The 27,731-nt window shown below is 36.9% G+C and overlaps 1 protein-coding gene across 2 annotated transcripts in view; it reads left to right on the top strand.

The window, feature by feature from the left end:
* LOC132102947 (nectin-2-like) overlaps positions 1-26,774 on the top strand; it is a 55,476-nt gene extending 28,702 nt beyond the window's left edge. Inside the window, exon 7 of one of the 2 annotated variants that reach the window (XM_059507692.1) lies at positions 26,235-26,774. In XM_059507692.1, the coding sequence (XP_059363675.1) occupies positions 26,235-26,311 (77 nt within the window). In that variant the 3' untranslated portion in view covers positions 26,312-26,774. Of the gene's footprint in view, positions 1-379; positions 2,454-26,234 lie in introns of those variants that run through there. The other variant, XM_059507691.1, reaches the window with a different exon arrangement.
* Positions 26,775-27,731: the final 957 nt, after the last annotated feature.

The raw sequence follows: 27,731 nt of genomic DNA, 5'->3' as shown, positions 1-27,731 counted from the left end.
TTATTAATTTCTAGTTTTCTAATAAAGGGTTTTAAGATTTGCGAATTTGTTTATGAATTGGTTCAGTGAATTATTTGTTGTTAAAAGAATTAACATTTACACCATCATAGGACATATCAAAGGACTTGTATCAGTCATGAGCCATGATTTGGTATTTGTAAGTCATTTTTAGTCTAGAGAGCATTTGATTGGACAAGAATCTGTTTAGTACAGGGGTCTGCTAACATTCAGGTGGCTTCGAATATAATACACATGGACTTTAAGCCACACATCTCAGTTTTGATTTCATTGGGTCTTTAAACATTTAACTTATGTCCTTTCAATTGATCTAATTCGGTCTAATTCTGTTCTTCTTCCTTTTCTCTCTCTTTTAACCTAGAACAAGCACCTCCCACCTCAAATGCGGGCGTGATTGCTGGCGTGATCATCGCGTGTATTCTGGCCATCTCATTGTTAGCGGTCCTCATCTACTTCCTGGTATTCTATAATCGCCGCCAACAGCATGGCTACCGTGGCACCGGCAAGCCAACCAGTGCTCCCTATGACTCCTTTACCCGTCTCTTTGGATCTGCCAAATCAAGCAAAAATGGCACCGGAAACAATGGAAACAACAACACGCCCATTTACAGGGGAGAGGTGGGGCTTAATGAGAAAACGGCCAATCAGGGCATGCACCCAGGAGGCGTTGCTCTGCTCGAGACCACACACACACACACAGCGGAGGATATCCTTCTTAGTAGAGAGATGGACGAGGTAGAAAGGAAGAAATTTGATGAACTGGAAGAAGAGGATGAGCGATACGATCATTTTGGTGGGGGTGGGCCCATCCTACAGCTCCGCCCACATGATGATGACCTAGACGATGACATGGAGTCCCAGAGGGACGGCTCTGTGATTTCTCGGACTGCAGTCTATGTGTAGGAGGAGAGCAGAAAGAGGTTCTAGGAGGGTGTACGTGGACCTCTTCCAGAAGGATTGAATTTCTTCCTCTTAACGAATTTTCATTTTATTGTAAAAACGAATTACACCATCAAATACCACGAGAGAAGGATTAATGGATGGATTGAGTTAATGAATGGATGAATTAATACGCTGGATATAGCACAGATTAAAACATTGGAGGATTGGGTGAAGTAAATAGAGACTACTAAATACGAAACTGTCAGGCTTCCATTTCTAATTATTGCTTTGTTTGTCATGGTGACACATTCGGAGTAATACGAAACTAAAGATGTTGACGCTGCGCGATATATATATGACATGCACACACATGAAGTTATGTAAGTAAATCCACTGTGCTTATATGTAATAGTTTTAACTTGTTATTTTTTATTGATCATGGATTCACACTTAAACCAGTTTCAAACTTGATTCACTCGGTGTGAGTTGAGTTTGGGTGGAGCACATTCCTCGGCCCTACATCTCTTTATCTTCTATGGAAGCTATCCTTATGTATTGTGTAGATTTTGAAAAAGAGTCAAATGTGCCCAGTGCTTTTGATCTGTTATACACTCATGTGTAATATTTGACTAGCCACGCTTCCGTGGGCTTTCTTCCTGTAAAGTCATCCTCACAAGCTCATCTGTCTCAAGATGACATGCACAGTTCCCTCATTATACAGCACTCATTATCTCAATCCCGTGACGTGACTCACCAGTGAATCATTTGGTTTTTTCGGGGCTAATCAAATCAAAACAAATGTTAATGAATGGTGTGTTCATCCTCACCCACAATCCATTTAGTCAGGAAAAGATGAGTTCAAGCAGTGCTTTTTCCTGTTTTTCTTGTACAGTTTCCTTATACATTCAGTCATAAAATGATGTAGCAGACCGCTGTAGTAATAAAAACAGCGAGTCAGGGTCACATCCTTATTCACAGTGAACTTTAAACCCTGACGGAAATGAAGTATTCAACTAAATTTATTGTAATATGTCACAGTTAAACTTGCGAAGGGATGGTGTGCCACATATTTAACACTTTACAATATTGTTCAGGTTGTTAATATGGTTTTAGTTATGAACCAACAATACTTGTACAGCATTTATTAATCCAAGTTCATGTTAATTTATAAATATACTATTGTTCATTATTAATGTTTGTTCATAATACACTCACTGATATTGGTTTATTAACTTGAAATGCTAAAACTATCAAAATTGGCATTAACCCAAATTAATAAATGCTGTGGACATGCTGTTAAAAGTCAGTAGATGATGATTCCTAATGCTTTAACTCTTGCTAATGAATAAAAACTGTAAAGTGTTTACAGCAATTCTATATTTATAATTATAACCCATGACCAGAGTAACCATGGCCACACAGCTAAATATACCTCTCCTCAGACACCGCGGCTCCCATCACATACTGTTATTTTCTTGTTTTATTGTCGTTCCCCTCAGCCGCTGAGATACACTGCCTTGTTTAATGGGAAATAAAATGAAGAAGCTCTTGAATGAGTGAAAGATAGTGCTTATTGAAAGATGTGAGGTGATTGTAAACTACTGTATGTACACATTTTATTTTTCTTAAAAAAAAACAAAAAACTATACTTAAATGTAAATACGGAGAAGGGGCGAGGTGCATATCCAGGTCGAATGATGTGCATGTCAATACTGTACTGTATGAGAGCACATATCACATATTTACATCTGTAATCTATTATAAACAGTACTAGTTAAACCTGTACTGAGTTTAGACACATTCACATGGGGAAGCTTTCTATCGAGTGTAGTGTGTGTGTGTGTGTGTGTGTGTGTGTGTGTGTGTGAGTGAGTCAGCGTGTTAAGTGGTGTCTGACTCGAGGGCAGTGAGTTATTCCTCTAGTCTCTCAGGGTCTCACACACATACACAATGTGATTTAAACTGGACCTCACACACACACACACACACACACACAAACGTATTCTTTCTCCCTCTAAATCATGTCAAACCAGCTGCCCTTGGTTTGTCCCTCTCTGTTCCCGAGCATCAGAGGGCAAAGTGGGTTCCATAGTGTTGTTAGCCTGATTCAGTGACCCTATTTGTGCCTTGTCTGGATCAGTTGTGCTGAAAGAAGTTGTTCTCACCTCTGAAAGGGTGGTCTGATGCGCTCTGATCCGTCTGGCACAGATTAGGCGTGGCTTCGATGATACCCATTTTCAATCCTGATTGAAAGGTCAGACTGCAATCAGTGAATGTGTGAGTAGAAGAAGTGATTTCGTCACTCGTGCTCTGAGAGGCAGAATGCTTTAGCTCCTCATTAGAGGAGAACGCACTGACCTTCCAGCTCAACGTCTCCTCCAGGAATTCCGTAATGAAGGAACGGATGCCTTGAGAATATTAAGGAAATGTCCTCTGTGATAGGAGACTGTTCAAGTAGATTTCCAGAGAGTGTGGAGTTGTGAATATGGGATGTTCTGGTCTCCTCAATGTCGTCGTCCCTTGTTGTCTGGTTTAGATGTTCCACAGTACTGGTAAACATACACACACACACACACACACATTTAAAAGCCTTAATGTCACCCAACACAAACCATCCCTCCTGCGAATATAGTATAAATATATAAACATGATATACATAAAGGCTAAATGGTGATGTCACATCCTTGTGTATTGTACTTCACTTCTGTGAGCATGAAGGATACATTGTTTTATTTGCGCTGGTTATGCTTTATTATAAGGTTCATTGGTTATGCTTTATTATAAGGTATTGTTGAAATTTTAATGCATTCGGTATCATGAGCTATCGTCAGTAATATTTACTGCATTTATTAATCCATTGCTTTATGAATATAGGCTACTATTGTTTAATTCATGATTGTTCATAGTAAATGAATGTTAATTTATATGAAATGTTAGAAATCATTATGCAGAAATGAACATTAACTTAGATTAATAAATGCTGTAAAAAAAATGTCATTAGTTTGTTACTTAATGCATTAACTCGTATAAGCATATCGAACCATATTGTAAAATGTTATTGAGTTTTATATGATTTGATTTTACTGTTTATTTTTTTCTCTCTTGTTTTTATTTAAATGATCTGTGCTTTATTTGTTTTTATTCAGAGTGATTTATTGGTGCCTGTAATGTGTTTGTGCTGTATACTGTTGACCACCCCTCTTAAACTCTCATGGACACAGAAAACACATCTATGCCACTAAATGCTTTACTGCCTTGCATTGCTTTTAGGTTTTATTTCGGTTGTCTGTCTTTGTAATATTGTCTTTTTTTATTTTTTTGGTTGCTTATTAAAGTCTTACAGATATTTGACAGTGTTCTTGTTTGTGCTGAAGGCTGTGGAGCTCAATCAAATCCCTCTTGTTTGTTTTTCCTGCAGTGTTTTTCAGGCTGGGTTGTGAATGTTCAGTTAGGTGTGTGTGTGTGTGTGTGTGTGTGTTAAGTCACCTGTCACAGATATCACCAGTGGCTGAAATAGAGCTAAATGGGCTTCACAAGAGAGCCACACATAACACATCCACATAAAGCTCAAAATATGCATTCTGTCTAAAGCATGTCATGACATTTTAATTTTTATGCAGTTTTATTAATTAGTAGTTTGGTTGATGAAAGGGCAAAGATAAACCAATACAATGTTGTGAATGCTTAATGTTGCATTCATTCTCCATGTTACATAGTTACAGAAAGCATATTCACAGTCACACCAAGTGTGATAATGTTAACATTCACACCAACAAACAATAGTTCTGGTTATAATAAGAATCAGAATAGTAAGAAAAAAGTCAGAATTGCTAGATATAAACTCAAAAATGCAAGAGTTGTATGTTATGAAAAACTATTTCTTGCATTTCTGAGTTTTATATATTGTAATTGTATTTATGTCGTTATTTTGTTTTGTTTGTTGTAAAGGGCTTCTGTAGTTTACCTGTATTTTTCTTCTTTAAAAAAATAGTGCATTTTCCAAGTTATATTTTCATCAGTAGTTTGTTTTAATTAGTCATTGCAATGATGCTCATTCTTAGTTTCATCTCTATTGATGTAATCAATCCCAAAAATTCCAAAACACCTTTGTTATGAAACATTTTCTTCAGTATTTTTTTGTCATTAATTCCTCATAGTTTTAGATTATTGTTTGTTTGGCCAAACTTTCAGTTGTACCGCATGCAACTACGTAACAGAAAAAAAAAAAATTCTGAAATAAACCACAAGCACTATAAAAAGCACAGGAATGTGGCTGAGGTTGTATTTCAGTTTCTTTTCATTTAGGTTATAAAGTTGACAGTCTCAGCATGGCTCATCCCTACAGGAACTCGGCTCTCAAAAAAGCCTCTTTATTTACACAAAGACAACCGATCTCATATCTCAACATGTTCAAATTTAACCAAGAGCACACTTTGCAAAGGAGGGGGAGTGAAACCAAAAGAGTTGGTGTCATAATAAAGGTATTCAGCAGGTAGAAGTCCTGTCCGTGTGTGTGTGTGTGTGTGTGCATTAGCAGGTGACCCTGATAGAAATGTGCCTGTTAATGTAACAACAGACGTTTCCCTCCAGAAGTAGCTGTGCCCTAGATTCTGTCCTTTTCCTCCCTTTCCCTCTCTTTCTCTTTCACTTGACGGGGTCAGAATCTCGCTGCTCCTGGCACACTTGTCACTGTCGTTTGGAATTGGAGGGGTTTTTTTCCTCGGCCATTTAGCCATCTGCCTGCTCTAATTGCTCAGAGTGGAGTGAGGACCAGATGCCTCTTTCCTCTCTTAGTTTGTCTCTATCTCTCTCTTCCCACAACACTAGCTGAATGTATCATGATAATAGCCTTATGTTATTGTGTAATGTTGTGTTCCACTTGTCCTGAGACACAATCATGGCCTAACACAGATGTGAGCTTAAAGGTGCCCTCTGTCATCTTTTTCCCTCAATGATTCAGCCTTAAAGGGATAGCACACATAAAAAATAACATTTTGGTCATTTACTCTCCTTCATGTCATTCCAACCATGCATGTTAGAAAGACTGGAAGCATTATTTAGTCCATTCACTCATATCATTTATATCAGTACCTTTATGAAAGCTGATTTATTTTCAATGGAGCAGGTCGCCTGATGGAGGTTGCCATGCTGAGATCACATGACCAGTGCACTACTGCTTGCCTTTTCTTAAAATTAAACAGGATGGATTACTACTAATAGTACATTTCCACAATGATCCAAACAAACTAGTATGAGTCATTATAGTATGATAGAGAGTTTACCAATGATAAAAATCGTGTCACAGGATAGTCAGTAGTAGGTATGACCAGTGAAGCCATTATTTATAATTCTATATCCATTACAATGACAAAATTACCCTTTTTTTTATTATTAATATTATTATTTTTATCCATATTCTGATATAACCAGATGTGGGTTGGGGCTAAAACCATCAGTGCATCAAAACTACATATCCCATTTTATATAGTAATTCTATTTTCATAAACATTCTATTCAATGTACATGCATAACTTCCTATTATTGTCGATGTTTAACACAGCTGTGCTGCATAATATTTTTGTGGAAAAAATAATTTTTTTAGCATTCTTAGATGAATAGAAAGTTCAGTATTTATTGGAAAATAAACTTTTTCTTTTTTTAACATTAAACATGTCTTTACTGTCACTTTTGATCAATTTAATGCATCCTTGCATCCTATTTTTTTATTCTTTATTACAGCTAAATAGTAGAAGTCATGCCAAGTGTATTTTGCGTTACAGAAGCTATAAATGTATATTTAATGAATATTGATATATTATGGACTGGGCCAAGATTCTGGATTACAGAGAAGCTTGTACAATACAATAAACAGACACTAGACAACTACTCTTTGTTCCTTTTGTTAAATAAAACAGTATCACATCGCACCCCCTTGTTCAAAGTCCCATGGGACATAAGGTTAAGGGAAAAATGATGTCAGGATAAGGAAATGCAGTGTCATTTTTGGGCTGTAACTGAGGATGTATATATGCCCTGTTGTGGTGGTCTGGGAAAGATTTAGGCTAAAAGGAGTTAATGATATCACATACCCAAAAAAAAAAAAGCACTATAGCAAAAACTCTATTTAACTCCCATTATATTCCTCACCTGGTTAATAGCGAGCGACGAGTCTGGTCCAAAGACTCTGTTTTTATTCCCTGTCATGGAGAGGGACGGGTCAGGAGAGATGAAAAAGCGAGCGGTATGAAGGCCCGAGTGAAAAGCGAGGATGTGCTGGTGTGATTTGGCCCTGAAGCCGTGACACTTCCGTCATCTGTATGTTTCCGTGAATTGGACATGTGTGCGCACGCACCAGCTCTCAGTGGGAGATTGGATTGACCCGTGTTGCCCTGAGCTGTCAGACTGTGAGGATCGTCTGGTATCCCTTGTCTCCCGTGGGCACCCGGAGGCTACGACACTTAGATAACAGATGAATAGATAGATTAGGCCTGACGGGGGTTCTTCTGGTGGCCTGTCTGACCTTATCAATTGCTTTGATTATGGATGATTGATCAGTTAGTACTGGAGAGTATTCACGCTCGGTTTGCCACTCTTCCATGATGGGGTTGTTACCATGGGTAGAAGATGCAGTGACCTTTTACACACACTGACATTCGAGTGAAATGATTGGATGATGATGCCGTGTGTTAGAGGGGACAGAAAACAAATTCAATCAGCAGGAATGATGATATAGACTCAATCTGACAGTTAGCCATAGTAACACCATACTCTGTGTTGAATGTGTTAACCATTATCTGCTCTTGGCTGTTAGATTTCTGTCTTTGTCTCATTCTCTGTTTTTCTCTTTCTGTCAGGTATGCTCCTTCAAGTTTCCACTTATGAGCTCATAAGTCGTAATTATGATGAGACGTGCATTTAAGATCTGAAATAAGTGGACACAGTGGCCAATTTCCATGCTTTTATTTCACTTATTGACAAAGACAGGAAGGTTTTGTAGCATTAGTGAAACAAAATGAATGAGAAAGGATGCACATTAGGTGTGTAATTGATTCTTTAAGCATATTATACACACATAAATGCACCGCTTATACCCTTGATGCATCTGACAAACTGTATTTAAAAACAGATACATTTGTGATTTATCTTAGATTTGAGTTTATGCAATAGAAATTCACCAGTATGCATGATGTATATTTTTATATTAGGATTAATTTGCATGCCATAAATTAAATTGACTAAAATGTATCATGGTTTCCACAAAAATATTAAGCAGTACAGCTGTTTTCGGCTGAGATAATAAATATTTATTTCAAATCAGCATACTAGAATGATTTCTATGTGATGCTGAAGTCTGGAGTAATGACTGCGTAAAACTCAGCTTTGCCACTACAGGCAAGTACAAAACTGCTAAATAAATATAATCATAAGTACAGATTCATAAGTACAGACAACATGACCAATACCAATTTGCTTACGCCACTAACCTTAAATTGGCACACTCTAAACTCAGAAAGTCAGAGCTTCCAGAAAAAACCCACTAGCAATTACAGCATTGTGTCATTCATCTCATAAACACGATCATTCTCACACAACTAGAAGACAGCAGTAGTCCTGGCCTCCAGTTGACATTGGGGATGTCACAGGAAAAAGCTGCTGGTATGAGCGATGAGTGGACCTCTGCAGCTACAGCAGAGTGATTGTAAAACATGGACAGGACAGACTTGAGGGTGTGTACACATATATATAATCAAAAGGAGAGAAAAATAAATACATACATAAATACATATTCATCATATACTGTAGTGTGGGGTTTTTTTCTCACTTTTTGGTGTGTAGAACGCTTGGAAATAGTCTTGTAGTCTCTGACTCATTCTGTCCTCTCCCCTGAGAGACGGCTCACCTGCAAAAACAGAGTGTGAGATGAAAGAAGGATGACTGTTTGTGTTCAGTGGATTCTGAACAGACACACACACTTTTCCCTCTTCCTAAAGGCAAGCACATATTGCCACTCTTGTATATTGATACACAAAGCTCCCCTGCACGGTCTGTTCCACACACTGAAAATGCATTATATTGTATATCTATGAGCAAGATTAAAGGAATGATTAATAATTTACTCCCCCTCATGTTGTTCCAAACCTTCTTTTATGGAAGAAAAAAAATAAATCACGACTATGCTGGTCGCTCTACTCCATCCAATTATAGTTATTAGGAACAGAAGCTTTTAAGCTTAAAAAAGGCACCATAAAAGTGTTATGAAAGTGGCCCACAGGTCTAGCAAACTGTATAATAGTCTTCTAAGGAGTCTTTGAACCAAACCAGTCTAATTATTCTGGGTAGTGTTTCAACAACATAGTTCACTGCTTTACTACCATGGTATAAAGCTTTGTTTGAGAAATTAACTATAGTCATTACTGTTGTAATACCTTTGTCCTGCATCCATTATTCAGACAACATTGCTTCAACAATATAGATCTGTCAATAAGGTTACACAGATGGTGGAGTAATAACTTCTACTAATTAGCTGGTTCAAGATAAAATTAACGTTAGATTGTTCCTGTAAATAACATGGCATCTGAGCAGTACTTTGCTATTTTTGTTCATTGTTTTACTTTATTCAATTAAATTTATTTGTATAGTGCTTTTCACGATACAAATCTATGTGACTGGTGACTGTCACTTAATGTACATATGGCAGAAATGTATGGAAAATTTAATTAAATTAATTAACTTAAAGATGTAATCACACAGATGTTGAACACTATTAACAGCAATTATTATATATTGCCGTCAAACTTATAGTAACATTTGGTAGTTCTGTATGTTGTTTTAGGGTTAGCATCATCTGGGGTCCTCTGAGTGACTAGCATTATCTCCTCTCAGGTGTTCTGGATCCAGACTGAAGCTTGTGTAAATCCTAGTTATGCAAAAACAGAGAAATAAATAGAGACATAATTAGCGTAGTTGCTTTCTCTACCAAGCAGAATTGATTTGTTCAACCCAAGCTAAAGAATATTAATGTGCATTTGATCAGATATAACTGCAGTACAAGATTATGAGATGCATTATTTGAATCCTTGGCCAAAGAGATGTGTCTTTAATCTAGATTTAAACAGAGAGAGTGTGTCTGAACCCCAAACATTATCAGGAAGGCTATTCCAGAGTTTGGGAGCCAAATGTGAAAAAGCTCTACCTCCTTTAGTGGACTTTGTCTATCCTAGGTACTTCCAAAAGTCCAGCGTTTTGTGACCTTAGGTAGCGTGATGGATTGTAGCATGGTAGAAGGCTAGTTAGGTACGCACGAGCTAAATTATTAAGGGCCTTGTCTAATATAACGTAACATAAGGAAGTAACATTACATCTATCTAGTTGCACATTGTAATCCAAGATATTCTGTGTACTGTGTTTTGGTCTGATAAGTAATATCTCTGTCTTATCTGAATTTAATAGAAGTTATTATTGGCCGTCCAATCTTTTACATTTTTAACACTCTTAGATAATTTAGAAGTTTCATCTGGTCTTGTTGAGATATATAGTTGACTATCATCAGAATAACTAATTGTAATGACTGGGTGAAGGAGTGGCAGGAAGCAAGTGCGAGTTAAACACGGTTTAATGAGAACAATGATACAGGACAACAATAGGACACAAAGATGATGCTGAAGGGAAGACACAGTCCAGGATGATGCAGGTGGGTGAAGGATCCGGATGGCGGAGATGTGTTGGCAGCAGGAGAGGGTGACACAGGAACTGCGGGGAAGTGAGCCGAAGGTAAGTGATGTTGCTTGTTGGTGATGTGCGTAGAGTGGACGGGGTTCCGGGGGAGACACAGACATCCAACGCAGAAACACACAAAAAAGCAAACATAAGTCACGTACATGAAACAACGCTCTCACGAACACAAGACGCTAGACAAGCCAATATAAAGGGATGAGTAATGAGTGACAGCTGTTGCTGATGACAAGTAGCGGAGACGTCCACAAACTTATCAGTGCTGACGCGTAACACACAGACTTCATCCACATAGTGCAAAACCCTGAGATCACGGTTTACCAACCGTGACACTAATCCCGTATTTTCTAATAATATTACTAAGGGGCAACATGTGTTTTGAAAATAGAAGGGGACCTAGGACAGATCCTTGTGGCACTCCATATTTTACTGGTGATAAATGAGATGACTCGCCATTTAAATAAACAAAATGGTAGCGATCAGACAAGTAGGATCTAAACCATCTTAGAGCCTGCCCTTGAATATGAGTGTGTCATGATCTATGGTGTCGAATGCAGCACTAAGATCAAGTAAAACTAGCAATGAGATGCAGCCTTTGTTCTGACGTAAGAAGCAAGTCATTTGTAATTTTAACAAGTGCAGTTTCTGTGCTATGGCGGGGCCTGAAACCTGATTGAAATTATTCATAGAGATCTTTGTGCTTTGCAGGAAGGAGCACAATTGAGCAGACACAACTTTTTCTAAAATTTTAGACATAAACGAAAGTTTTGAAATGGGTCTGTAATTTGCCAGTTCAATAGGATCTAGTTGTGGTTTCTTAATAAGAGGCTTAATAACCGCCAGCTTGAATGGTTTTGGGATGTGACCTAAAGATAACGATTAGTTAATAATATTGAGAAGTGGTTCTTCTGCTACAAGTAACAACTCTTTCAGTAATTTAGTGGGTACAGGATCTAACATGCATGTTGTTCAATCAATTAAACATATGTTTGATTCAATCAGGGGTTCCCTCTTACATCATACCCCAGTATAACTTTAGGTTAGAGCACATTCAAACGTGTACTTTTACAACAAATATTGTGACCATATCTAAAGATACTTTTGAGAAACGCATGTCATAGTGTTTTTATGACTTGAACCAACTGTTCATTCCTTTCTGGTCCAAAATGAAGAAACAACATAAAGACTATCACTTAAGAACTATCACTTGAAGACCCATCAGTGTTTTCTTCGCCTCCTGTTATCCCTTCCTCTTCCTTTGCTGTTCTTATATCACCCATCCCTCTCTTTCTTTCGTTTTGGAGAGGTTGTGTATAGTGATGAAGTGATATGGATGAATGAGTGTGGGATGCTGTGAAATAATCCATCTGACAACCCAGCAGAGCGCACTTTTCTCTTCTCTCTTCCCTCGTCTAGATCATTTCTGCAGCTTCAGTGCTGCTCACTTCTGCTTGACTGGCTCAAACACTCCATTCCACAGCATCCACTGTTATCCTTTACGCTAAACAACTAGTCCAGACATACACTCCACTGCTCAATATCGCATCAAAACCATCCACTGCAGTAACACTTCACTGCCCAGTCCACCATCCATACATGAGGAGGACTGTACATCACAATATCAAAGACATGCTTAGTAATTTTAGCACAGTTCACATCTATTTAAGTCATTGGACTCTTACTCTTCATGTAAAAGGGAATAGTTTATCCAGAAAATAGTATTCATTTACACACCGTCATGACCATTCTGAACCCACATGCTGTTATTTTTCATGTGGAACAGCAAAGATTCACTCTTTTCAATACAGTGACAGCTACCATGTCGGCCCAAAAAACAAAAAACGTACTGTTGAGGTCGGTAAGATATTTGAATGTTTCCAAAATCAGTCTTTTATGCTTACAAAGACTGTATATTATACAAATACAGTTAAAACAGTAATATCGTGAAATATTATCATAATGTAAAATTAAATTTTTCTATTTTTAAATATTTAAAATGTAAACTATTCCAGTGATGACAAAAATAGATTTTTTGATAGAAATGATCAGGATTAACTGTTACTGGAAAAACATAGTGTGAAGATTCTATCTATGTATACAAATATAAACAAATATCATTTTTTACATATTATATTATACATGTCATTCTAATGACATATGATTTGACTCCATATGCAAAAAGCCTTGATCTCCTCTAAGAGACCTAACTGAGAATGTTTTTCCCATCAGCCTGTGCAGTGTTCATATCTCTGCTTTTGTTCCTGAATCCATTTCTAAATACATCACAGTTATTCTCGAGCTGCATCAGACTGCACTGCATGAAATTAATGGCTATTTTGATCAGAGCAGATTTTCATTATTATATTTTGTCTTAGGAACATAAATAGGTTAATAATATTCAATCGACTAACAATCCAGGTGTCAATATTCAATAAGTAGATTAATTACCTTCTAGAGCTATTCTGTACTTACATCAGTGATTTCCGTTCATCAAATCATTTGCATTCACATTAAGTTACCGTGCTGTGGTAACTGGTTACATTATCCTTAAAAGGACACATTCATTAAAAGTCATCTTTTGCTATTTAAAACATTTTAATTAAATAGGTCCAGCAGGTTTAAACACTCAAGTCACCTTCCGAGAATGCAATGGATGGTGTTTAAATTGCAGGTTGTTTACTTTAAACAGCCTACTCTTCAACAGCAGTTATTTACAGCTTGTTTCCACCACACAATCTTTTCCGCACCATCAAATAATGGGACTGCAATGACATACTTCACACCACTCTCTGTATCTATTCCACAGCATAATACTCAGAAACATCTTGTCACCCTTCAACGCTCGCACACCTAGTCGACTTCATGAGCCATATTCCTGCAGAGTCAGTTCCACATCGCTTGTGGTGTATATGTGGACCACACATCAAATGAAGCACCGATGGCTGATTCTCTGGCTTAATGTTGAGTGCCTTACAAAAATGTGATGGGCCGGTAATGATGAGCTACCCCTGCACAGTCTGTGTGATTGGGAGTTTTTATGTTCTCTGTGAATGTGTTAAAAAGATAGTTCACCCCCAAAATTTTATTCTTTCATCATTTATTCACCTTCATGTCATTCCAAGCTTTAGCAACTTTCTTTTTTTAAACCTGCAATGAAAATGGACTAAGACCTTGGCCTGCTAAGCTCCAAAAAAGGATAAAGAAGCACCATTAAAGGGATAGTTCACCCAAAAATCTAATTTGTTCATCAATTATTTACCCTGCCTTTCTAAACTTTTGAGACTTTATTTTTTCTGACCTGCGATAAAAATGAATGAAAACCACTACCGGCCACGCTCAAAAAAGTATAAAAAAAAGTCAAAGTCAAAGTCACCTTTATTTATATAGCGATTTAAACAAAATACATTGCGTCAAAGCAACTGAACAACATTCATTAGGAAAACAGTGTCAATAATGCAAAAATGATAGTTAAAGGCAGTTCATCATTGGATTCAGTTATGTCATCTCTGTTCAGTTAAATAGTGTCTGTGCATTTATTTGCAATCAAGTCAACGATATCGCTGTAGATGAAGTGTCCCCAACTAAGCAAGTTTATACAATTCTTCCTCTCCTATGGTAGAGAATGAGTGGAACTGTTCCTCAGGGGGTCTATAGTGCACTGTCTGATGTGATACTGTAGCTGACGGCTGAATGGTTGCAATTTTATCTCTAATAGTATCGATTTTAGAAGTAAAGTAGTTCATAAAGTCATTACTGCTGTGGTGTTGGGAAATGTCAACACTTGTTGAAGCTTTATTTTTCGTTAATTTAGCCACTGTATTGAATAAATACCTGGGGTTATGTTTGTTTTCTTCTAAAAGAGAAGAAAAGTAATCGGATCTAGCAGTTTTTAATGCTTTTCTGTAGGATATGTTACTTTCCCGCCAAGCAATACCAAATACCTCTAGTTTTGTTTTCCTCCAGCTGCGCTCCATTTTTCGGGCTGCTCTCTTTAGGGTGCGAGTATGCTCATTATACCATGGTGTCAAACTGTTTTCCTTAACCTTCCTTAAGCGTAAAGGAGCAACTTTATTTAAAGTGCTAGAAAAGAGAGAGTCCATAGTTTCTGTTACATCATCAAGTTGTTCTGAGGTTTTGGATATGCTAAGGAATTTGGTTACATCAGGAAGATATCTTAAAAAGCAGTCTTTTGTGTTAGAAGTGATGGTTCTTCCATACTTGTAACAAGAAGTAGAATTTACAATTTTGGCTATATGAATTTTGCACAGAACTAAATAATGATCTGAGATATCATCACTTGGCTGAATAATTTCAACACCATCAACATCAATTCCATGTGACAGTATTAAATCTAGAGTATGATTTCGACAATGAGTAGGTCCTGAAACGTGTTGTCTAACACCAATAGAGTTCAGAATGTCTATAAATGCTGATCCCAATGCATCGTTTTCATTATCAACATGGATATTAAAATCACCAACTATTAAAACTTTATCTGCAGCCAGAACTAACTCGGATTTAAAACTCTTTAATAAAGTCTGTATGGTGCCCTGGTGGCCTGTATACAGTAGCCAGTACAAACATAACAGGGGATTTATCATTAACATTTGTTTCTCTGGATAATGTTATATGAAGCACCATTACTTCAAACGAGTTATACTTGTAGCCTGCCCTCTGAGAAATCCTGAAAACGTTGTTATAAATTGAAGCAACACCTCCACCTCTGCCTTTTAGACGTGACTCATGTTTATAACAGTAATCTTGGGGGGTGGACTCATTTAAAATAATGTAATCATCAGGTTTTAGCCAGGTTTCTGTCAAACAGAGTACATCTATATTATGATCATTGATCATATTATTTACAAAAAGTGTTTTCGTAGAAAGGGATCTGATATTCAATAAGCCAAGCTTTATCATTTGTTTATCCATATTGCTTCTGTTTTTTATTTGTTGAACCTCAATTAAATTGTTAATCTTAACTTGGTTTGGACGTTTTTTGTTTTTTCTAGTTCGGGGAACAGACACAGTCTCTATAGTGTGATATCTAGGTGAAAAAGTCTCTATGTGCTGAGAATTAACTGACCTCTGTGACGGGAGGCAGCTAGCAGACGGTCGGTTTAGCCAGTCTGTCTGCTTCCTGACCTGGGCCCCAGTTAGTCAAGTATAAACACTAAGACTATTTGCCATATTTCTAGAGAGAAGAGTGGCGCCACCATCTGCTATGCATCTCGTCACCACGGTAAGCAGGGAGGGGACCAGAGCATATTACAGTGTCTGACATCGTGCTTGCAAGTTCACACACCTCTTTAATGTTATTTTTAGTGATCTCCGACTGGCGAAGTCGAACATCATTAGCGCCGGCATGATTAACAATCTTACTGTATTTACGTTTAGCATTAGCCAGAACTTTTAAATTTGCCAAGATGTCAGGCGCTCTGGCTCCCGGTAAACATTTGACTATGGTGGCTAGTGTCTCTATATTCACGTTCCGTACAATAGAATCACCAATAACTAGAGCACTTTCATCAGGTTTCTCAGTGGGTGCATCACTGAGTGGGGAGAACCTGTTTAATGTTTTGATCGGAACAGAAGAGCGGTGTTTTGACCCACGACTACGCTGCCTCACCGTCACCCAGTTGCCCTGCTGCAGGGGCTCTGTTTCCGGAACCGAACAATGTACAGGAATCCCTGAGCTAGACGCATCCAAAGCCGTATCTAGAGCCCTAACATTCTTACTGTCCTCAATTAAAGTTTGGATGCGTGTCTCTAATTCTAAAATCTTCTCTGTCAGCCTAACTATTTCCCTGCACTTATCACATGTGAATCCCTCATCAGCGACAGAGATAGATAAACTGTACATGTGGCAAGAGGTGCAAGTAACAATGACGGGAGAAGCCATTACTCACCGTGCTTGATGAAATATTCTTACTGCGGTTGTTTGATGAACTTGTGAAAAACTGGAGCGAGGGAGAGGAGAAAAAAAAAAAAAAAAAAAAAAAACAAACGCCCAATTAAAGGGATAGTTCATCCTCCCAAAAAATTCTGTCTTCGATTACTCACCCTCATGTCATTCCAGACCTTTTTTTGGATATTCTGATTTTTTTTTTTTTTATCCATATAGTGAAAATCAATGGAAAAAAGTGTCAAGAGGTTTGGAAAGACATGAGGGTGAGTAAGTGATGACACAATATTCATATTTGGGTGATCTATCCCTTTAAATAGAGTCATGCCTTGTATTAGGCAGGTTGAGCTGGAGGGGAAATTCAGTAACACTTGACCTGTTTCACTGAGTCACAGAGAAAAATAGGAGGGGAGCATCGGGGAGAAAAAGAGAGACACTGAGACGGAGAGAACGAGGGGTCTGTGTGGGGTGAAGGCAGATGAAATGTGAAGGGGAAAGCAGAAAGAAAGAACAACAGCTGGGAAGGCCAGCGGGCAGAGAGATGACACTGCTACCCCTCTCTTTCTCTCTCACTCTTCTTCTCTCCTCTCTTGTCCTTCATTGCATAGCCTTTTGGCTCTTGCTCTCTCTCTCTCAGATGCCCCTGACCTCGTCTCATTTCTGCAGCTGGAAAGGGCAGAGTTAGACCGCTCTACACTCACAAACGCTTGTGCTGCTTTTGTGGAGCGGTGACATGCCAGCAAGCCTGCGTGATCGCAAAGCCAAACTGCTGTGCTCTAATGTGTGCTTGTGTGATGGCGGGTACGATTTTGCACTTGTTGATGGATAATGTACATGTAGTGTCAGCCTCAGATGGCACACTCATAGACTCTCCCCGAAGCATGTAAGTGACCGTCCAGTCAGATTGCCTGACAACAATGTATGTTCCAGAAAGCTATTATCATTCTGCCAAATTAACTGTGCTGTATTGGTCGATTGTTTGTATGTGTGTATGTATATATACACTATTGTTCAAAGGTTTAGGGAAGGTAAGACTTTTTTTAATGCCATGTTATTGACAGCTATAATCTAACGTTAATTTGAACCAATTAGTAGAAGTTATTACTCCACCATCTGTGTGACTTTATTGACAGATCTATATTGTTGAAGCAATGTGGTCTAAACAGTGGATGCGGGACAAAGGTACTACAACAGTCATGACGATCTAGTTGATTTCTCTAACAAAGCATCTTCAGTATCTAGATAGACACAGACAGACAGATAGATAAATAGATAGATGCATTATTTATTTTAATTTTTTTATATGCTAATTTAATGACCACAACATAAAAATAATTTTCAGCTTATCAGCATGTTAGTGAGAGACAGTTTTTGATGTGAATGACCGGACAGTGCTTGCTCTATCTAACTGTGGTCATGGCCAGAGCTTTTCAGACTGAGATCCCCCAGAATGCCCTGCAGCCCAAACAGAGCAGGGTGCTCTGCGACATGCAGTATTTTAGAAATAACTCCTCATCAGGCTTGACAGCCACTCTCTTACTTATTTATTCAGCAGGACTTCTAGAGCTTCAAACAAACACACACACTCACAACCCAAGCCGAGCTAAATCACACAAGCGTCAATCTGAATCAACGGGCCGCCCAGAAACTGTCATGCACACGACTTCTCGCAGTTCTGTCTTCTGTCAACGTTTTGGAAATGCACTGGACACTGGATAAATGTCTTGTTTCCTGTTTCGTCCCATTTTTATAGGGCACATCAAGCCATAGCTTCCAGACCATTTGAGCTGCTAACCCATTTCTTTATGGATATTAAAAGATAAGGCTTGTGTGTGCTGTAGGCTGCCTAAAAATCTGACTTTTTCAGTCAAAGCTTGAGCCTCAGGACAGGAAATACCGGATTGTATGGTTTGCTTTGTATAAACTGGGGGGTGGGTATCCACTTACTGTATACTGTATGTATGAGGATTTTAGTTTCGGTTTCCAGACATTCCAACCATTAGTTATGAGAAATTTAACACGTTCTTCCTATTCTCTATCAGATACAGAAAATGCTAAGGTTCATTCACAGACAATACATCTTTGTCTTTGAGATCAGACACAAAGAGAATGTTTCACATAATGAGTCATCATTTGGTCATCTTTCATCCTGTGGCCCAGATGGTTATAAGCGCTCACCTGCAGCGCCTCGTGTGGCGAAACTATTATGCCTTTATAAAAGATGGCCTGTTTCCTCATTCCTATCAAATTATTTTTGTGCCAGGCACAGACCAGTGTAGCTGTTTGTAGGCCAGTCTGAGAAACATTAGTCATTAGGCCCATAGCTGCTACGGACCTGACATTTCCAAAATGAGTAGTGCCAGCCAGTCTCTGACCTAATGCTGTTTAACTTTAAATAAACATATAGGCTATTTGTCATGTCATGTCATGACGACTCAGTGTTGAGAATGCCTTCATGGCCTACATAATCAGCTATGACAACTCTGACAGCGTTTCCTGACAAGAGCTGGGGGAGAACATACTTTGGCATGTTTGCCAAAACACATCTTAGTGTTCGAATCTCTTTCATTGCTGTCATGTTCATAAAAGATGCACTTTTAACTAAACAAGAAATGTGTTACTTTGATCTTGTGTTATTTTAGATACCATTCAGCATTCTTAAAATGGCCATTATTACAATGATTCTTTTTATTTTAAATCTTAAAACTGAACAAATTTCTGTCTTGGAGTTTTTGAATTGACTTAGAATTTGAATTATATCCAGTGTTAATAAAAAATAAAAAAATAAATTGTCTTTTATTTCTCTCTTATGTACATCTGGAGTGTATTTGGAAAGACCTACATTTTCTTTGTTGAACATACCTTTGTCAAAATAAAATAATAAAATAAAATATACAGATATCTAGAATTAATTTTAATTAAAAAAGGTTTTCTAATATGTAATATACGCATATATAATTTGTTCTAGTCTAAAATTATTTGTAATATATATATATATGTGTGTGTGTGTGTGTGTGTGTGTGTGTGTGTGTGTGTGTGTAAATTTGCTTTGTTGAACTTAATTTATTATGATTATTAGGACTGTCAAAATAAAAAATAAAAATTTATAAAAATAATTGGAATTAATTTTAATAGTAGAAAAAATTATGTTTCTATTATAGATAGATTATGAATGAATTATTATGACTTAATATAATATTAAAAATATATTTAAAAAATCTAAATAATGTTTTTTAGAAAATAACATTTCAGAATGTGAAAATTTCATCACTTCATAATGACACGATGGCACTTTCAAAGAAAATAAAATAAAAGTATGCTATTTTACAATGTCTAAGCAAATTCAAACCAATATCAAACTAAATAGTTATTAAAATACCTACACCTAATGTTTACCTTGTTATTTTAAATAAATCCTATAGTATTTTATATTCTATATTTTTCCAAAGTTTTTCACCCACAATACCTATTATTTTTAGTTTTAAAAAAGTGATACATTATAGTGCTGTCCAATTTAATTATATCTAAATAGTATCTAGTTTTATATGAATTAAAGTGAGCACATTTCTTGTGGTATGAATCTATTCTCATCAGTGTTGATGGCTCAGACACTAGCCCAGATATTTAACACCCTGTTGTTGCATACACTTTCAAATATTGCAAAACAGCAGCTCTGTTCACATGCCTCAGTGAAACGCCACTGATTTGTCTCGGTATATTAAATAAAGGTAGAGTTTGAGTGAGGGAAATGAACTCTTCATGAACTGGATGGACATATTGATTCAGTGTTTGAGCGTCAGTACACTTGTGACAGACTTCACTCATATGCATCTCATTGCTGTTTCTGCTTAACACTGCGTATTGATTACTCTTCATCTGCTGTCACCCGAGAGACGGTTGCCATGACACTACACTGACAGATCCAGCCTGTGTCTCCATAGCAGCTGTGACAGAAGGGTACAGCGGGGTGTGATGGTCAGATGCACAGCTGATGCTGATTGTGAAAACTCACATGTATGTGCATGAACAAAGAGAGCCTGCAATATACATGGGTGGACTAATATAACATTGGTATTAATGGTCTTGTTAAATTTTATGGAGAGCAGATTTTTATGGCGCTAGATCAGCTTTTAATTTAGTTTGCGGTTGAGGTAGTATATGTTTCGGAGAGAGAGAGAGTGAACATTAAAAAATGGGATGGTGTTAAAAGCCACTGATGAAATCCATAGTAAATTTGGTCCTTGCAATGAAGACATCAGATGAATCAGATAATCACATGATTGCTTAATTAAGTTCATCTAAATTAATGTGAGGCATTCATAGCTAGGTGGGAGCGGGAGAGCACTGAGTATAGCAGGAGTCATATCATTCAGAAACACATTTAGAAACAGTTTAGCAGGCACAAAAGACAAGACTAGTGCATTGTATGTGAAAATAAATAGCAGAAAATCAGCATCATCCATTTCTTCTGTAGAACTGGACTGGATTGACAGTGAAAGAACAATATGGGAACAAGCAGAATACATTCTACGCGATACAAGGGGCACAGTGTGTAAAGATTACAGTGAAATGACATGGGACTCTAAAGGACACATTCGACTGACAATTTACAGGTTACACAAATAAACTACACAGCAAACATAAGTTTCCATGAGAAAGAAAGAAAGAAAGAAAGAAAGAAATAACTTGTGACAGACTTCACTCATATCTCAGAGAAAGAAAGTCAAACTAATTAGATTGTTTTGTTAAAGATTTAAAGGTTTACATGAAATATGTGAAACCTTGAAAACATTTGAGAGTACACATTTGAATCAGTTTTATTTTTCAAATAATTTGACACATTTGTACACTTATTTTTCAAATTATTTTTATTATTATTTTAAAAAGTTGACATTTCCTTGCACCTTGAATACATTTAAGTATACATCTTAATCAATAATGGCTTCAAATAATAATAAAAAACTCCCTACTATTTTCAAGAAAGTTATTATTACTGTTAATTTTCAAAAAGGTTTACATTTTTAATGAAACAAAATAATGACATTTTCCATGCATTTTAAATGTGAATGCATACGATTGAAGGTACAATTTTTTTTCCTTTTTTTTTAAAAATGGCTTTACATTTACTTATGATTTTTCTTTTACAATTATCATGTATTATTAATTTATAAATGTCACACCACATGACATTTTACAACCTGAACCTTGTCATTAACTAAAGAGACTGACCTTGACACAGAGGGCTCCTCTGTGTAATATTGTTTCCTTATGGTTTTTTTTATTATTATTATTATTTTGGTTGCCTTGCATGGCTTTGATTTGGTAGGCAGAGGTTTTTCAAACAACAACAAAGCAGTTTCATTTTTATTTATTTTATTTAAGTGAAAAATTCAAATTGAATTTAAAATGAAAAATGAAAAACATTCTCATCACAGAAGAGGTTTAATGAAGTCATTATATGTACGGATAGCATTTCTAATGGATTTCTGAATAAATTCATAGATAAAAATGAGCATCCAGTAATTGACCCAAATAATAACACAAGCAAAAAGTACATTCTGTGTGCACAAAGAGTCATCTACACCCTTTGCATAATACATGTGTGGAAAGAATGGACTGTGGGTTTGTTGTGGCTCTTCAAACACAGGCAGACTCTGGTCTTGGCTTGTGTCTAACAGGCTTTCAGTAGCCTGCTGCTCTGATTAGTGATGATGACGACAGTCATGTAAGCTGCAATTATAAGCTGTGTGGTTTCTCACTGTCTCATACACTCACATTATAGAGCAGTGTGTTTACTGGGGCCGGCCAAATAGCTAGATGAGCAATAATTTCAAATAATGATTGAGAGAGAAAGATAATAGCATTAATCAATGGAGTACAGACTTTACACACAAAAAAATGACAGCATCTATGGTAGAAAAGGACAACATGGACGTCTGTAATGATCATTACTGTCCTCCTTTCTCTCTCTTCCCTCAATTTCTTTCTTTCTCTCTCCCAGCTCATTGTTATTTTTATAGCAGATAATGGAGTGGGTGTTGTGGCACAGGACAAAGCCACAGATTCCCTTGTTAGGTCGCAATAACTCAGTCACATTAAAGACTTTTTATTGGGTGTGTAATTAAAGGTTTTGGGATGTTCATATACAGCTTCTGGAAAACAGCACATGGACTTTGGTTTGGACCAAAAGGTGCTATTTGTCTGTACAATGCTGGTATAATCTCAGATATTCAGGGATGTGTGGGACGTGCGGTCGTTGGCTTTGGGATGCTTTGAATCTCTGGGTTGTGTAGGTTGTGTAGGGGTGTGTTCACTCCGGTTAAAGCCGCTGTTTTGGGGTGAGTTTGGAATGTGGCTGCAGACTGTGGCGGGAAAACACAGCAATCATGACTATAGCAAGGACGAATGCTCGCTAATGAAGCTGAATAACTCCTAGCTAGCAAACAGGTAAACAAATACACACACATCAGTGAACACACATGCTCACCGAGCGATGGAGAACCTGGGGCTGTATGTGGCTTTGTAATTGGGGTAATTTACTGGTAATCAGGAACTGGTTGGTTCAGTCTCGAGGCTGTTTAGACCATGGGCAGACGCCTTAAACCACGGCGCTCTAATACATCTGCATCTCTAAACACGAGCGATCGCAGCACTATTGCCCAGCAGCGACTGCTAAATGCTAATACATGGAAATCTTAATGAGTGTGCTTGGATAAATGACTTCCTGAGTGTTTGTGTGAATGTGTGTAATATAGATAGAGGTTAGAAAGGTTAACACACTGTCTGCCCTCGGCAGTAACACTTTAACTTTGGGAACTGGAAAATCTTCATTCAGTCACACTTCTTTAAACTTAAACAGAGAGCTTTAGCATGTACAAAAACTGAAAATCGGAGATTCAAGATCAATTATATAAATGAAGAGAAAGTTTAAGATTTTGAAAATGTAAAACAAAGAAAACATTATGATGTCAAATAAATGAGATGACTAAGACTCCTTTACGATCCTGCACTATTTCAAGGTCACTAATCAGATAAGGAAATTTGTGTTTTTATTCAAGACGATAAAATATTAGTATTAGTATAACTTAAAATGTAGATATATCTATTTCAATCTCATATTTGATATGTATATTTTTATTTAATATGTATTATATTATTTGAAAAATATTACTACAATTCATTTTCACACATTTAAAGTAATTTTTTTTATCAAATGTTAAGCCTTCTGTTCTTTACCAAAAAAAATTGATAGTGTAAAAAGAATATATGAACATGATTAGTGAAGTGCTGAAGTGCTGATCCAATAAGTCACAAAGATGACAGCTCACTTAACTGGCCCCAGGCCATCTTTATTGTGAAGCTTTGACTTAATATCATTTGTAACGAGAAAATTGAATTAATATCAAAAAGAAGCATTTTCACTTTAGAGCTCTCAGACTTTTGGACCCTGCTAAAGAGATATAGTAAAATGAATTGTGTTCTCATAATGGACAAAACTGAAATGACTGAAAAATAGACAATTTTGAGGCTCAAGCCAGTAGGAAAGCATTTTTGATCGGAAGAAAAATGCTTGGAAAATACTGAGACATAGTGAGACATAAGCTTTGTATAACTGCAGAAATGACCAGAGAGTTGATGAAGATGCTTCTCCCAAAAGTCTTAATGATTGAGAGAAAGGGAAGGGAAAGTGCGGTGGTTGCTCTTCATGCTTGATGAGCTCTGTATGTCTGACTGTGGGTGTTTATGGAAGAGAGAAGACATCACAAGTTGAAATATAATCCTGATGACTGAGAGAATGCAGGGGAAAGCAGAACGTGTGGTGTTCTCTCAACACTTAATTAGCACCATATATGTGGCTGTGTGCGTTTAGGGGAAATGGGAAATTAAAGTCTAAAAATAATTCTGATGACTGTAAGGGCACTGGTGAGAGTCATTTTTAACAATTGATACAGCATGATTTGCAAATTTTATATAGACATGAGTACACTGTAGACACCAATTTGAATTTTACATGAATGAAAACAAGATTGTGAGATAGACTGTATAAAGGTCCTACATCACATTATTTACACATTTCACAAATTTCTAAACCTTTTAAAGGAGTTTTTGTCTAAAGAAAGTGTTTTGGAAAAGTGTTTTGGAAATATGTATAGTCAGCTGAACAATTGGCTTGTTGTTATAAAACTATCCAGTATGCCTCACGTCTCACCCGTCAAAAATTAAATATGGCGCTATAAATATGACTATAATACAAAAATACATTAAAATTGAGTAACTTATATTTTAGACACAATATTGCAGGTTATTGCGTTTTTGCTCCAATGATAATAGATCTGTATAAAACCTACTGCATCTCCAAGCAACACACATTAGTGATGTTTTGAATCAATTGACTGAATGATTCAATGACTCACTCAAAGAATCACATCATTTGTTCCTGAATGAATCTGTTGCATATTACTCTTACTACTTTTACCATATTTTTAGTGTTGCTGAATGAAACATTTCATCCAGGCATTCTCTAAACTGCTATGCATCGTGGGGTTTTTGAACACACATGAAGAGAGTTATTTGTCACTACCAATAAGCAAACAAATTAGAGGACTAGAATGAACTTTTGTATTATGTTTAAATATAAACAATGTAAGTTTATAGTACAATATGTCCTTATGTTAACCATGTAAACATGCTTGTGTGCTAGACCGCAAAAGAGTGAATGATTGGCTGTAGCTTCTGGGAAAATCAGTATTTGTCAGAAACATTGAAAAATCGCATGAGTGACGTCAGGAGCTGTGGGTGTTGAGGGAGCAGTGACCTTGGAGATGGGGATTCGGCCTCCTCCTGTGGCTACTGTCTACTGCCTTAATGTACAGTGGCAGAAACCTCACTGCCTCCCTGGAGAGAAGCACACATACTTATGCACACACAGAGACTGAGTGTCGCTGACATCAGTTTAATCCTCAGACAGTTTAAATGCATGGCATGGGCTGAGTCTAGGCCTCAGCTTTGATTAGTGCTGGGCAGAGTGTGATGAATGAGACTGCTGAAGATACATACACATGCACACACTCGTGCCGCATTTATATCGTGAAGAGTGATGGGGTGAGTCAAACTGCATGGCATATATGCGGCATATTACAGTGCTCGACGCAGCTCAAATGAAATGAATGGTGACCACTTGTGAACCGCATGTCCGTTCAAAGTCAGAGGTAGAGAATGCACAAGATAAACCCATTGGCAGGATGATAACCAGAAACACACATGCCAGCCTGTAAATGTTTGAGAATAAAAATATAGGTAGAAAAAAAGTTACCTGTCAGGATGTTCTGCAACTACAGACAGCATATTTTCTGTGAATAGACTCACTAAGGTCTCATCATCATAACCTTAAAATTATTCAAATATGTCACCAGAGACCCAGATATTAAGGTGACATCGATCCAATGGATCAGCAATTTGAAATATTGATGACTCGACAGCACACATGGGTGAAGACTGTAACATTGAACTAACATTAATTTGTATTTAAAAACCACAAGGTCATGCAAGTATCCATGCAGAACGCTAGTGGCTGTTCCCCAGTCAGTGAGCTTAAAAGAAATTGAAAACACATCAGCTCAGTTATTCTAAAAGTAAACTGGGAACACTTGTCATGTGGTTTAAAATGGAGACAAATGAGATTTTTTCCATGTTCATGCAGAGCCCAGTCTCAGCAAACCTGCCTGGAAGTTACTACAGTTCCTGAAGACCTTAATTAGACCCTTTGTGTGTGATTAATTTGAACTGGAGATAAATTCAGCTGGAAAAAAGGCCTTGAAGACTACACATCCCTGCCACAATGCTTCCATTTACAATTGTTCATTAGAGAATCTGTAACAGTTATTGAAGCTTTAGTCATTTTAGGGGGCGTTTAGGCGACTAAAAAAAATTTACAATTTAAAACTCTGAATGGACTTTGTCCAGTCATTTACACAACAACAGTGTTTTGGGGGCCTGAACATGTGAACTTTTGAAAATGTGTTTCAAAGTGCATGTTTTTGAAAACGATACTGTTATCGTCTCTATGTAAAATACAAAAATGTAACAGTGATGTCATGCGTATGTGTATTACATGTTCAGTCTGAAAAAATGTGCACAGGCAAATATAGTGTTTCTTTAAAAAGTGATATTGCCAACTACCGGCCTGGCATGCATTATACAGCATTTTTAGTCATTTTCACGGATGCGTGATCGTTTTGACAATGTTCTCTTCTGTACCTCATTCTTTTAGTACATTGTTGTCGTGTAAGCATACCTTCATGTAGACGTATATAGTAAATAATCAAACTTCAATGATACTACATCCATATTTCTAATTTTGTGTTCAGCAAATTGAAAAAGTTATCATATTGTCTATTGAGTGAACTACAGTTAAGCTGACTTGCTCTGAAGTAACATCATTCATTTGTTGACATAGCATGTAAATTTATCTGAATCGTTAAATGTTGTTTCAACACTAAAGGTATTGTTCACCCCAAAAAATATAATTCTGTCATCATTTACTCACCCTCAAGTTGTACCACACCTAAAAGAGTTCCTTTCTTCTTTAGTTAACAGTTTGGTTACCAACATTCTTCAAAATATCTTCTTTTGTGTTCAACAAAAGAAAGAAAGTCTAACAGGCTTGGAACAACTTGAGGGTGAGTAAATGATGACAGAATTTTCATTTCCGGGTGAACTATCCCTTTAACCCTGGGTATATCAGATTGCAACATTGATTTAACTGTTAACGTTTTAGTTGTGTTTTCAATGTTGTTTCAACAAAAGTGATTTAGAACCAACATTGCAGTGTTGAACTAACTTCACATTGTAATATCGCTATAGCAACGATTATTGATTATTTCTGTTCATTTGAGTGTTGATGAATTACAGCAGTGATCAACATCGCAATATAATGTTGATTTAATGACATTAACATATTTTTTGTTGAGATTTCAATGTTACTTCAACTACAGTTATGTAAAATCAACATTACAGTATACCGTCAATTATATTACGGTTAAATAAATAAACTATAAAAATAAATTAATGCGAATAGCACTGACACATCAACATGGATTTAACATTGTTTTGAAGTTGCTAGGGAGGACATAATTTGATTATATTTGCACTGTTAATGAACTAAAATGTATCAACACTCAACTGACTAGAGCTAAAT

The sequence above is a fragment of the Carassius carassius genome, chromosome 24 (assembly GCF_963082965.1).
Source record: "Carassius carassius chromosome 24, fCarCar2.1, whole genome shotgun sequence".
Lineage (NCBI taxonomy): Eukaryota > Metazoa > Chordata > Actinopteri > Cypriniformes > Cyprinidae > Carassius > Carassius carassius.
Note: the sequence above shows the minus strand (reverse complement) of the source record. Positions and strands in the feature narration are given on the sequence as shown.